At 41.7% G+C, this 14,458-nt stretch overlaps 1 protein-coding gene across 2 annotated transcripts in view; it reads left to right on the forward strand.

The window, feature by feature from the left end:
* cd276 (CD276 molecule) overlaps nucleotides 1–14,458 on the forward strand; it is a 72,783-nt gene that overhangs the window by 55,727 nt on the left and 2,598 nt on the right. For both annotated transcript variants that reach the window (XM_008283932.1, XM_008283933.1), the window contains one exon: nucleotides 498–536. In XM_008283932.1, coding sequence (XP_008282154.1) covers nucleotides 498–520 — 23 coding nt within the window. In that variant the 3' untranslated portion in view covers nucleotides 521–536. The remainder of the gene's footprint in view (nucleotides 1–497; nucleotides 537–14,458) is intronic.

The raw sequence follows: 14,458 nt of genomic DNA on the forward strand, positions 1-14,458 counted from the left end.
CTTTTTTTTTTTTTCTAGGATGAATCCCCCTGTACAGGCGCCATTTACATCCTCCTGCCATACACCCCACGCTCCCCCCCCCACACCCCCAATCCCCCTTCTGTCATGTAATCTACGCTCCTCTGACAGCACAGCCAAGGCCCGGTGGGAGAGTGCCTATCCATCTCACTACCCCAATCTGCCTCCCCTGTTTGGTTCCACATGAGCACTCAGCTGCTGTGACTAATTAAATAAAGCGCTGTGCCCTCTGCTTCCTGTTAGCCATGGCAAGGTTGGTGCACAGAGATGGAGCAGAGGAGGAGGAGGAGGAGAAAGAGGGGTGCTGAAGAAGGAGGGAGCAGGATAACAGCTACAAAGCCTGTGATAATGCTTTGGTCCATGAGACAATGGACATGAAAGTTACACTGATGCCAATATTACCACTTTGTAGTTGCCAGATTTTGTGATTCCACATTTTCAGCTCAAATATTCATTCTTGTTTGTTCTCTTTTCTTCAGCCATGACACCACTGAAAAGCTAAGGCCAAGAGAATACAGGTGAGTCTGATTTTAATACGGGTATGTATGCGTGTCTGAGTGCATCTGCATTTTGATGTGTTGCTCAGGTGTCACACTTCTTCCTTTTATTTTTTTCAAACCTCGTCACAATTGTCTGGTATACTCAGTGGTAATGCTCTGGAGGACACTGTCTCTGGAGACTATGGGTAAGTGCTGCTGTAATGAGGATAGGCCGCATTAATTCAGCAGACAGTCGGGGATATGAGAAGTCTTGACATTTTGATTTCAGGAATCATTGGGTCACTGTCTGATAGAACAAATCTATTTCATTTTATCCGCCATGCAAACATACATTTCCTGGCCTGCACAAAACCACGGTAAGAGTCGTGTTAATGGTAAACAGTTAAGGTGTGGGTCAGACAGGCTGTCTCATTTTTGTTTTTTTGTCTTTTCTTTTAGTCTCAAACTATGCATATTCAGTGGCGTCCTCATGAAGTTTTAAAGCAGCCAGTTTCAGGTTGTGAGGAGCCAGAGGAGACTGTTTTTGTGGTTTCAATAAGAGCCTTACATAAGAAGGTTAATAGGATACATTTGCAACATTTAAGCGTTCTGTCACTGCTTTTTTGTCTCCTTGCCGTTGAGAGTTGAGGCCAGAGGCATTATGTTTTCGGGTTGTCATTCTCTACGCCCGGCCTATTCTCATGAGCAAAATATCTCTTGAACAGCTTGAGGGAATTTCTTCAAGTTTGGGACCAAATTGGGCTGAAGGATGAGCTGATTACGGTTTGGTAGTCAAAGGTCACTGTGATCCTAACAAAACACTTTTTATTTTTTGCTTAAAGCAGAGTTTTACATAAATATCTAAAGAGATAAAATTATTACATGATTACATTTTACATCCAGACGGCAAAGGTCAAATCTGGATTCACATGAATGTAAACGGCAACTTTGTTAGTTAGAGGCATACAACTGTGAAGCAGTAATTGTAGTTGGAGATATGTGGATGAACACAAATACAATCTGCTCTTAGAAGGGCAACTCATTTAAATATACCCAGTATTGTCGGAGAAAAGAAAAACATTGTGTCGGGCGCCGCTATAGCTCACCTGGTTGAGCTGGTGTCCCATGTACAGGGCTACAGTCCCCATGTGGAGGTCATGAGTTCGAATCCCGCTCATGGCCCTTTCCCACACATCCTCCCCCCATTCTTCTCTCCCACTTTCCTGTCTCTCTCTCTCGCTGCTCTATCCAATAAAGGCACAAAGGCCAAAAAAATAACTTAAAAAAAACAAACAAAAACAAAACAGAAAAAAAACACATTGTGTCTTACATGCAAGTTCCCATTACCCACCCCTACCATACGCAGTATTCATGGGTAACCTGCAGTCAGAGATAGCACCCCCTGCCATGCTGGCTCACTATACACTCTAGTTACCACTGTGGGGATACATGAACAGGAGTCAGCTCCTCGCTTTTTCTTTTGGCCTCCCAACCTTACTAAAATATCACTACAGTTGACTGTGTATTCTTCCCCAGACTTACAAAAAAGTGAATTATCAGTATAAAAGCACAGGATTTATAATGTATTAAGTACAGCAGAGCTCAGTGCGCTGAAATGAAGTTACAATTCACACCAGACAATAGATTTCATCTGTAATACACAAATAAAAAAATCTATTAAAATATAATAAAGTATAAAGAATTTCCCCAGAGTAACAACACAAAGGGTGTTTTTTATAGTGCGTGCATGATTTTATGCACCAAAATTGATATATATATTTATCCCTTAGACTGGAATAACAAAGTAAACAATATGTATTGTGGACCCATATTTGCTGAAAAAAAAAGTGGTGAACAGGCTTTCAGCACCATGGACAGAGACTCTCCCAACACTAAATGAGGCCTGGGAACGTCACTGCAGACACTCACTGGTATTACTTGTTGACTAGAGAGTTGTGTGACCATACTGAACATTACATACATTATGTGGAGTCACTAAAGAAGTAGCCCCACAGGTACAGGGATGCAATATATGGTCCTCTGTCAGCGGGTGTGATGGACAACAGTGACTCCTGCTGTATCTGCATCTTGCTGTCTGTATGTTGCATTTCATTTTGCTGCAGTGTGAACAGGATCCCCCATGAGCAGCCCCTGGCTGGTGTAAACTGGGCAGCCCTTCCTCTTTTAGCTGTCATTCACCTCTGCTCTTCCAGCCCAAAAACATACCCAGATGTTCTTTGGAGACCATGATATTTATACATTTGGCCTGATGCCTTTTGTGTTCTGTTTCCATCTCTGTAGCTCTGTGCTCTTTGTCTAGGTGATGCCATGCCAGCTGAGTATTATCACATGGTGTAAGGCATTGTTCTTGTATTGACCTTTGCTTCGTACTTCCTCAGTCTCCACAAGATGCTTTCTTCTGACTATGTTTTAATGCAGGGTTGCTAGGCATTTCTCAGAGTAAAGATGGTGATGTTTTTCTCCCTAGTAGCCCACTTATTTTGTCACACTGAGGGTTGACTGTTTGGCTTTATTAGCTTTTTTTTGTTGTTAAAGCTAGACTTTACTCTAGTAGCAGTGTGACCTGGACCAACACAGGAGCAGAAGTAGGCAGGCAGGGATTTCCAATAGTGATGGGAGCCAGGGTGCTGGCAGTATTGGACTCTATCCCCGAGGGAGAGGACTGGGACACTCCCAGAACTGGCCTCTTGTTCACTCAACCATGTTCAGCCTGTGTTATGCTCCATCTCTCTCCCTGAACCCAGCACACGGACCTCGATAGGCCAGGAAAGCCCAAAACCTTGGGGCTATTTTGGGAAAGCTACACTACTGCAACCAACAAAGGACAGAAGTTGTCAATGGGGGCAGGGGATATTTTAGTTTTCAAAGCTTTTCTTTTCTAAGTGAAAAGATATCTTTCCCCCTTTGTTTTGACGTGGATCTTTTTGATATTGGACGCTGATATTTTGGGAGACATTTCAGAGGCAGTCCATCAATTTCAATTTGACAGATATTGAAGGTTTTTTTTGTCGCTGTGGTGCTGAGAGATAACAGTACACTGTAGTCTGTCTTTTATCAAAAAATGAAACACAATGTGATTTAATTTAGCTGTTGTGAATGTTTTTTTTATTATTTTTATTGTTCTTGTTTAAGACTATTCCACGTTAATTTTGCTGATGAAGGAAAAATGTACTTCAATCTCATCTATTACTGATTTGATGGACTGCATATATTTGGCTTGCGTTTGTGCACAGTATGGGTGTGTTTATTGCAGAAGATGTATAGAAAAATAATCTAGATAATGCTACTCTCGCCACCTTGTATGAGTGGTTATACCAGAAAAGAACGTGTGACATGATGACCAGTCACATCAGAAATTAGGTGTTTCTTTAGAATGGTTTACCTCAAATGTGCCCTAAAAAGCTGGCTGTCACAGAGAGGGGATGCAGCATCGTAAAGCACGGGGATAACGGAGCACATTTTTAGACCATCTCCAGCACAAGACATTCATAGTAACTCAATCTGTTGCACCCAGAATAAGGACCACGAGTACTTGGCGAGGTGGTTCCTAAGCTATTCGACCATCTGACGAAGCTATTCACATGGAGTTTGCTGGGTCTTTTTGCTTCACCGCTCTCTCACATTAGCACAGTATGGACCCACGCCGCATGTGTTCTTCACTGGGCCTCTAACTCTTACTTTAATAACCAGCAGTTTGGTGTCAGTTGTGTGAATACTTTTTATTACAAGGTTGGACAGTTACAGCTTGTTTTTATTATACCCTGATTGGTCATTGCCATAAAGTCGCAGCATGCAGAGTGAGGAGAAGATGATGGAAGGTGCAGAAAGTAATTTCCTGTAACTAGCCAAAATAAAGTCTGGCCAGTAGGAGTCAAAGAGAGGACATTTGTCATTACTGTAGTATCCACTGACCTTCACCAAGACTGTTATTGCGAGGTAATATCCTGCAAGCCCCTAGACCTCCTCACTGCTGAATCATCCTGGATCAATTATTCTAATATTTGTGTGGCAGTTTTGCTATCGATTAATGCATTTATGCAGAGTGCAGCATATCTTATTTAATAAAGCAAGGCTCTGCATTTAATTAAGTCGTTTTAGAGTCAGGGGGCACTTTGTTTTCATAAACCTTTGCCTTATCGATACATGTGTTCATTCGTGACTTATTTTTTATCAACTCAAACTTTTATTGTTCCATTACTAGCAGCAAAAACACACAGACGGCAAAGTGAACGGCCATCTGCAGCACGCTCGATACTTTGTAGATTGCGCACCGAGTCTGCTGCCGTCGTTAGTGGCTCATCCATTGTAGATTTTATGTAGTGGTTATTATGGCAACTTAGTGGTTGTTGAAACTCAGACAACAACAGAGGTGGCTCAGTAAATAAAAACAGGCATCAGCAGTTAAGACACAGAAGTTTACTTAAGTCTGTCTGTCACCGTTGCCTGCCCTGTTTTTCTAGCACGAAAAGGGGACAACATCTGTTTCTTCATTGCAAAGCATTAAAGGAAGGGGGTGAAGTAAATCTTGGTTTTATGCTCATCACTTCGAGGTATGTAGGGAGATGGCACAGGTTTACTCGCCTCTTCACAGTGACCCTGCACAATTAGCTCCTTAAAAACTGCACAACTGATCAGCCACAATACTGAAACTACCGACAGGGGAAGTGAGTAACATTGATCGTGTCGTTACAGCGCTGCTACGTTCTGCTGGGGAAACCTCGGCATTCACTTAAACACACATCACCCACCTTCACATTAGCCCCTTTCAGACGTGCACTCCATTTCGTAAATCTTAACTGAAGGTGTTGGTTTCATGTCGGAGTGTTCCCCTCGTGCAACCTTTTTCTATAGAAGTCTTACGAGGTTGAACATTTCACTTACAGCACAGCACTAGCCTGAGCTGCATAACACACCTTTCTCAATCACTTTGCTTTGCAATTTCAGATCTGTAAGGCTACAAAATGAAACGTCTGTAATAATAGAACACTAGCAGCTTAGATTAATGATACTCACCCGTAATGGATGTATATGTTTTTTGTTTTTTTTTCCACCCACAAGATGTTTTTTTCCTTTGAGTACCTGCAGCATCAAACAGCAGCACAATCCGTATGAGCATCTCCAAAGCAATATAGTTTGCACAAGTGGCACAACAGCGTCAGTAGCGTCCTTAAATTTATGTCATTATAAATAATAATAGGTATGCATTGCACTGCGACAACGGCGTTTCTCCTCATGTCAAACACAGAAAAACACGCAGGGATATACAGTGTACCAGCCCGTTAATGTGATTTTCCTGAGATGTGTTGAGAAGCAGCGTGTGAGAAATTAGGACTTCCTATTGTGTTTGGGTTCCATTGATAGAAAGCAAATCAAAGCACCCCTAAAGTGTGGCATCATCTGCTTTAATTACAGCTCTTAAGGATTCATTATAAAAGAGAAGGAGAATCCCCTCGTACATTCTTTCCTCGTACCAAACATTTGCTCGAAGCACCGCTTGTTTTCCCGGCACATCACTTGTAATGTTTTATCACATACACAACAGTTCACATCTACCCTTTGCAGACACATACATTGAAACGATGAATTGGCCATAAGCTGCTCAGGAATGGTTTGAAAAAGTACAGGAAAACTCTAAAGCACTGACCTGGCCTCCAAACTCACCAATCCCCAAAAATCTCAAAGTGATCCACCCTCCGCCTCATGTTCTGCAACGAGCCCCAGAGGCCCCAGACCGCAACCCACAGGGGTCCCGCTGCCGGCGTCCTGCTGTTAGACACCGCAGGACACCCCCAAGAGGTCCCGTGCCCGTCGGCGAGGGGCAGCACAAGAGGGGGAACACGATATCAGACAGAAGGTTTCTATGCTGTGGCTGATCAGTGTAAGTCAAAATCTCCAATCCATTTTATCCCGAGAACACAGTCGAGCCATCAGCCAACGCTAATGCGATGCTTCAGAAGAGTGAGTGAGTCAACTGGTTATTTTACAAAATGACCATCATTTTAGTTTTTAATTCCCTCTTTGTGTTTGCCAGTGGACGGGTACTTGCTGATAGCTGAGTAACCACAGAGTCTGAATAATGCTGGTTAAAGCAAAAAAACATGCTGAATATCACTGTATTGCTATTTGAACTTCGGAGTTGTAGCGCGTCACGCAACTGACTCATCTGACACAGAAAAAAATAAAAAATCTTAGAAGTAGCATTATCTAGAGAAGCCTTCCAGCTTCCCAGGTGAAATTCTGCAATGGATTGTTAAGCCTCTGTTCATAATTTACAATGATTTTTTAAGTGTTTTTATTCTTTATATGGTAAGACGGGGGGGATAAAGCATGTTACTGTGCAGAACCTTGGCCTAGCCAGAGATAGCTGCAAATGAGAGAATAATAAATATTCAAAGGTAGACATGAAGGGAATAAAGAAAACTCAGTGAAATGAGGAGCAGCACGGACGATCCCGGTCATCTACCTGAGGACTTTGGATGAATTCCAATGAGAGTGCAGATTACATTTTTTAAAGATAGGCCCTATAGGTGCAATTAGTGCTACATAATGGCCCTTTTGCGGCTCCTTCGGCAGAGTTGTGAAATATTGATTTAATTCACCCCTATATATTCACTTAAACTCTGGACTGTCATGCAAAGAATACATCTCATTGTTATACCTTTTTTTTTCTTTTCGCCGTAGTAGCTCAGGCTTTGCTCTGTCATGGTTTTATAATTACACACAGCGCTGCATATTGAGAGTCCTTTCTCAAAGGAGAGGGAGGAGATAAAAGGGGGTAAAATAGGGTGAAATTTGAAAGGAGAAAATTAGCCTGAGTGTATTTTAAAAGCTTTGCTGCAGCCAGGTGTAGGAGATGGGATGTGAGTTCTCTGACGTTCTAGGTTTTTTTTTTTTTTTTTTTTTGTGAGAAGACTAGTGAAGGGCAAGGAGAGCCGTAGAGGAGCTTCTTCAGTTCCTCTGCGCTGTACGTGGCAGGTGAAGCCCAGCAGACACTGATGATGTCAGACAGGACACTTACGTTGGACTCTCTCCAGGGAGGTGTGGGGTGTCTTGAAGAGGAGTTTGACTCACTATTCCAGTATCTCTGATCTCTGCATTATTTATGCTTTTGTCTCAGCCATTTATCAGCATTTTTATACCTCGCAGCCTCATTCTACAGTACATCTCCTGTGATGGAAGAGGTTGCGGCGATGATAGCCTCTGAGGGAAGCCAATAACCGAATATAGTAGCTCATATTGATATCAGAAAACTGTGGAATGGACAAGTGTGCTGCGTCGCAATCTCTGCATGCTGTTGAAAACCTTGGCAAGCATCCATCCACATCAAAATAGTGCAGTGAAAAATAAAATACAAGGAGGAAAATGCTGTGCTGGCTCCACTTTCTTACCTTTATATTAATTTTTGGGAGATGAAACTGGTAATATGTGAGCTGTGGTAAGAGTTGCACTGCGACTGAATCACTGATCAATGACAGCTAATGAACACGGCAGGAGTTCTGCTCTGTTTGCCTCTCGACAGAGAGCTCCTTTCTCCAGAGAGCTTCTTCTCTCCTGTTTTTGCCAGAAAAGCACAGGAGCCTTCATTGAAACCAACTGCCTGTGGGCTCAATTAACTACCATGGATTACTCATATTGCAGATGAGAGACTGCATACAAGATCAGCGGTGTGTTGATGTTTAAAAACACACACACACACACACACACACAGATGTACAGCATGGATAGAGACAGCAGGACACTGTGATTCTGAGATCAATGTATGGATGATAAAAAAGCTCCACAAAAAGCAATTGCACAATGGCTGTAACAAGCAAAATAAAGTGATTATCCCCATAATATAAAAAGATACTATCGACATGCACATATTCTCTGAGGCTATTTTATTAGACTCTCTACACCAAAGTGGGCACATCAGATGGAGTGATAAAAATGAAAAATAAAAAGCTAAGGGTTGCACTGGATCTATAGACTAAATGATGCGATGACGTCCGGTGCACTCCTTAAGTGTTTCACGCGTACACACCCGGGAGCACATGTGACCGTGCAGCACACGTGTTGTATGTTTTCCGTCGTCAGTGTTGAGGTGTTGAGACCTCCATGGTGATGACACGCTTTGCTTTGTGTGCAGTCACCAGGCCATGTCCTTTGTCATAGCGGATTAGCATCATTATTCCTCACTCAAGGTGCTCACTGTCAGTTTTCTCTGCCGAGCCCAACATGGATGAAGAGAACGCTTCCTGGACATTTGTCAAATCCAAGCGTCTTTGCTGTTTTGGGCAACACGAGTTCCCCTCTAGGATGTCAGAACTTTTCACATTTGAAGTGTTCCACTCACAGCGAGCGACACTGACTGACATCCAGTTTTCGAACCTAAATTAGTCTGAGCCGGTATTTTTAAACGGATCCCGGCATATGGTTTGTGAAGCTACCGGCTATCAAAGTGAACACGTTCAGCACGAGGAAATTTACAGATGGCATAAACCTAAACACTGAACAACCCCCCCACTGTGAGGAAATATGCTAATCGCATTTCTTACTGAACAGAAAGATAACTTTCATTCAAAGCTTTGTGTAGTGTGCACACATTATCAGGAAACTGCAGGAGATACTGCACATGTTCAGACACAGGGAGCCTCAGTGTACATGTGTCTACATGCTGACGGCTGCAGTGCCTTTTTTTTTTTTATGTAGAAGTAGAGGATAGAATATCATGAGAACTAACTAATGATATAAGTAGAGTTGCTCTTGATAACAATCTGTGTTTTTTAGTCTCTGAACTAAAACATTGAGTGTTTCAATATCAAATGCAGCTTATTAGTGGCACATTAGTACATCTTTAACCTGTCAGTTACTTAGAAGTGATCATATAGCTCTCAATAGAGCTTTGCATTAGTTCAGACAGGCACGGAGTCAGGGTGTCACAAGGCCCTTTATGTCCAATCGTTCATTGCTTAAGTCCAGCCCACCCACTTTGCGTGCTTTATAACTGAGGCATTCATTCTGCCCACTTCATGCTCAGCACATCACTGCTACACAAGCCTCTGCAGACTGACAAATCTTCTCCTCCTTTTCAAAACCATCTATTAATTAACCAATCATTGTCTCCCAACCGGTCGAGGCAGATGGCCGCCTTCCCTGAGCCTGGTTCTGCAGGAGGTGTTTGTGATCTCTGAGACTATCTGTGTCACGCTTGCTCAGATTGTTCCAGAGCATCACTTGAGCAGAGTCACCGCCAAACTCAAATAATCCCAAATAAATGGGTAAATCTGACAAAGTGTCCTGTCTGAATTTTCCTAAATGACCAGTAGATTCAGACATTATGTGATTTCAGCATCAGCATTGTGATGGTCAATAGTCGTATTACAGGAAGTCTGATGTAAAGCAAGTCAAATGAATTCAAACACTAAATACCACGACTTTTTTGCTGCTTGTTGCTAAAAAAAAAGCTTGCTTGGTTCTCATGACTAATCTACAAGAGAAGTCTGTCTGACATAACTCAGTTTACTCCAATTTAAGAAATACACTTATTTTTGTTTGGTTGGTTGGTTTTGTTTTTTATTTTTTTATTTTTTTATCTTATAAGACAGAGTTTGTTGGCATGCAGGCTTCACTGAAATACTGAAAACTGTTGCAGGAAAGGAAGATTTAGTTGCAAAAAAAAAAGAAACGTGTCAGTTGCAAGGTTGCACAGCTAATTTAACAGCAATCATGATCCAAATTTGGTGTTCCACATTAAAATGAACACAACTGACTGCGATATGTAATATGATGCTCTGCTCATAGAAAAGAGTCTAAATCTGACATTAGAACGCCTTATTTCACTCTTTTGGGTTTTGTGTCTTTTGGTCACACAGCCATCCGAGCTGCAGCGACTGAGTGGGGAGACTAGAGGCTTCTCTGTGCACAGCCCCACATCCAACCAGCTGTCGGACCTCATATGCGAGACATTTAGACACCATTTGCAAATTGTACAGAAAGCTTTTATTGCCAAGTGAGCTCGCACACACAAGGAATTTGGCATGAAACGGTGGTACACGACTATAACAAGACAGGTAATAAATATAGAAATCTAAAAAATTGTAAATAAAATATTATATGTAAAAGAGAAGTAAAAAAGTACTACATAAATAAAAAGTACTGTGTTAAAGAGACTTACTTCCCTAAACCAGAGGAATAAATTAGAAGACATTTTAAATTACAATATTGCACATGAAATTGAAGAATTGCACGTGTAATGATAATGCCCAGAGGTTAGTCGTGTCTATCGAGAAGAAAAAGTTCAACTAGTGATGCAGTTTGGGTACAATGTTCTTTTTATTGTACCTCCAGGAGATGCGTTGAATTAAGGTGGAGATTATTTTTAGTGTTATTTTGATGCAGTTTTGTGCATTCGTAGGATTTAACGTGTTTAATAGTGAAACTACAAAAAAATTAAGGTTTTGTCTCTAAAATCAATTAATAATTGTGGGAAACTGTGACAAACAGACTAATCATGATCTCAGTATTGATCCAAATAATCACAATTATCATATATTATCACCTAATCAGCTGTATGGAAGCACTTTGGCAAGAGAAAGGATGGTGTTGACCAAAAACATGTGCTCTGTTGGAAGTGTCCTGCAATTATTGTGCACCACACGAAGCAACGTGACCAATTTGTTCAACCATTTAACCAAGTACCACAAAGCTCTGTATGACGAGTGGAAAGCCAGATATGACTGCCATCCAAAAAAAAAAAAAAAAAAAAAAAAACTGCTTTGGAAGCTCTTACCGAGAAAGCTTCCAAACAATTTGGACTCAAAAAACGTATTTTTTTTTTCTAATTATTTTTTATATTCTATGCAGATGCACTCCCTTACAAAATCACCCTAATCACTCTCAAATGATTGCAGAATGATTAATTCCTAAATGATTAATTGTGCATCAGGCAGCAATGGCTCATTACTGTAACACATCAGAAAACAGTAGTATTCAACATTATTAAGTCAATAAGGCAAAAAATCTATATTTAAAATCCACTACAAATGGGAAATGTGTATCCACCGTGACAGACGTCGGCATTGACCTCTGTGCTTACCCCTGATTGGCTAAAGCGCGCAATAAAATGGGTCTAAACGCAAACTCTTGACACAAACGTGTCAGAGTCCTTCAGCCGTCGCTCAGCTCGGCTCAGTTCAGCTCATAAGGTGATAGTCACCTTCATGCTGCATCAGGGACCCAATCAATCACAACACAGGTGGGAGATGCTCGGCACATCATCCTGTGTGACTCTAAATATTCATCCAGATTAACATACTGAGAATACGAGCATTATAGGCGAAATGATTGACTCGCCCGTTGAGGTGGTCGGCATCCCAGCGTGAACAGTGTACAAACTGGGACTGTTTCTCTTCCCGTCCTTTTTTATTTTTTATTTTTTTTACCCTGGTACCGAGTCACTTTGCCTGTGGGGCTTACCACAGGAGCCTCTTCAAATGATCCTTTCGACTGAAGTGAAGAATCAAGATTAATGCACTTCTATGTCCCACCCAAGCTCTCTCAGGGGGAAAAAAAAAAAAAAAAAAACGAGTTATAATTAACACCAGGGGGGCTGCCGACTGCTTTCGGGGAGAGGTCGAGGGTGGGATACCTCAACCATAGGAAAAAGAGCTCATAAAAGTGTGAGATTCTTAGAGGGTGATGTATGCTGCTGCTTTGGAATAACAGTGTGGTAACAGAATGACCTGTCAGACACCTCACTCTGGCTTATTGTTATTGGGATAAAGTGGAAAGGCCTGTAGCAAGAGCTGCAGCATTACTCCATCATTCACAGTGATCATTGTTATATGTTGTGATCTATGTGAATTATCACCACACAGGACGTTTTTTTTTTTTTTTCGTTCCCCAACCCTGCATAGGTCTGGTGCTGCTGCTGCTGCAGAGTCTACACACTTCAACTCTGTTTACTGTTTAGTAACTCTCAGCCCTATTGTGAGACACATGTAGCTCCTTATTGCTTATGTGTTGTCTTGATTAGAAGAGCGGTACCACTCCCATGTCTGTGCAAAGCATAGAGCTCCAGCCAGCGGCCAGTCAGCTTAGCTCAGGACAAAGATTCCAAGCAAGCAGCTCGTCTGTTAGCTCTGGCCAACTGTAAAAACAAATCCACCTCCCAGCACCAATAAAGTGCGCATTAGAGCACAGAAACTCTGTGAAATTGCAACTTGTCACTTTCATTCTTAGGGTTTTACGCTGGTTTTTCCAAACAATTCCTTTAAAATGAAATTTATGTACCGCCGCTGTAGCTCAAGTGGTTGAGCAGCGGTCGTGGGTTCGAATCCAGCCCGTGGCCATTTGCTGCCCATTCTTCTCCCCACTTTGATGTCTCTCTCTCGACTGTGTTGTCAAATAAAGGCCAAGAAAATAACTTTAAAATGAAATTCAGCAACTAAAAATAAGGACAAGCATTTAAGATGTATACTACTACTGATACTACCCTTAGCAGCAGCGATTCCGTGTTCATTTATTGATCAGATTTAAATTAGAAAAGGCAATTTCTGGTGTTGATTTTGATGTAACTGACTCGAGAGTTTTTTTAAAAGAAGGGGCTGGAGAACAAAAGAGAAAGCTCAACACTTAACTCTATTGTGTGCCTTATTTAGAGGCATATACCATACAGTTTACTTGAAGGCAGCGCATTTACACGCATGGTTAAGCCTAATAATAATAGCCTCTTCTATTTCTTCCCACGCTGATGATACTAACCACTATTTAAATATATTCCACACCTCGCTATTTGTGTCCTGCAGGGACCCCCCACCCCCCCAGGGATCTTATTTTCATTGCAGGCTTGTAAGGTGTCTGCTGGAATATAAATGTCTCCTTAAAGGCAGGTCTGTATATCCTCCGTACACAATATACTTCATAATTATCCATTCTCGTGCAGAGAAATTGTCATGATGCGTTTGATCATCTGGTAATGATCTTTAAGTATCGCCAAGGTTTAGCTTCCTCCTCATTATTCCAAATTCTTCTCCAAGGTTATTCCCAGTCATTTACTTTCACGGTGTCAAGCCTGGTGTTTGTCTTTGATAGTTTTGTTGTTGTCTCTGTCGGAGTCAAAAAGTTGCCGGGGTTTATTTTTCTTCTTTTTGTCGTGATGTTCCACAAATATAGATTTTCTTCTTTTTTTTTTAAGGTAGAAGGTACGAACGGCGACAATGAAATATGGCACTTACATTTCAATGTAAATGAGGGAAGAAATGGGCACAATGTGGATTTTTCGTTGCAGCCATTTATTCGATTGAATCCACCACGCCGCTGTATCTTTCACGTGAACAATCTCCTACAGCCCGAGTAAATTAGTGTGCAATCTCGTGTGCCCGCTGTAAATGAATCTGTCCGTCAGCTTGTGTCTCAGGTGTTGGAGTGGAGGGATGGTTCCTGCCCCCGCCGTGGCTGCTTTGGATTCTCACACAGAGGGGAAGCAGCTTGTTAAACACTTAAGTTGGATTTTGCTTTCTTTTTTTTTTTTTTTGATTGCCTGTAGCCAGCCCTGTTATTTTGTAAGATTCTAAATTACTCCGCCGTAGATGTTCAATCCAGTGTCTCGGTGAAAGTAGACGCCTTTCATTTCACCCCCTGACCTCTGGACTCCACAGCTAGCACGACTCCACTTTGAGACGCACATCTTTAGCCCTCTCTGGGGGGAATGTAGGGGCAGATTTAAATCTGATGTTAAAAAAAAAAAAATGCATGTGTGAAAATTGTGTTGTGTTCATTTGGGTGATGGATAAGATGGCAAGTCGGATTACCCTCTGACAGGGAGCAAATGGAAGCTAGACTGCATTTTCAGCCGCTCCGTAAAATAGATATTCTTGTGGCGAGCCTTGCAATTTGCAAAGATTCCTATCATTCAGAATGACAGACTGTATAACTGTATCAGTTTTTTTTTTTTTTTT

This window comes from Stegastes partitus, unplaced genomic scaffold (genome assembly GCF_000690725.1).
Source record: "Stegastes partitus isolate 25-593 unplaced genomic scaffold, Stegastes_partitus-1.0.2 Scaffold333, whole genome shotgun sequence".
Classification (NCBI taxonomy): Eukaryota; Metazoa; Chordata; class Actinopteri; family Pomacentridae; genus Stegastes; species Stegastes partitus.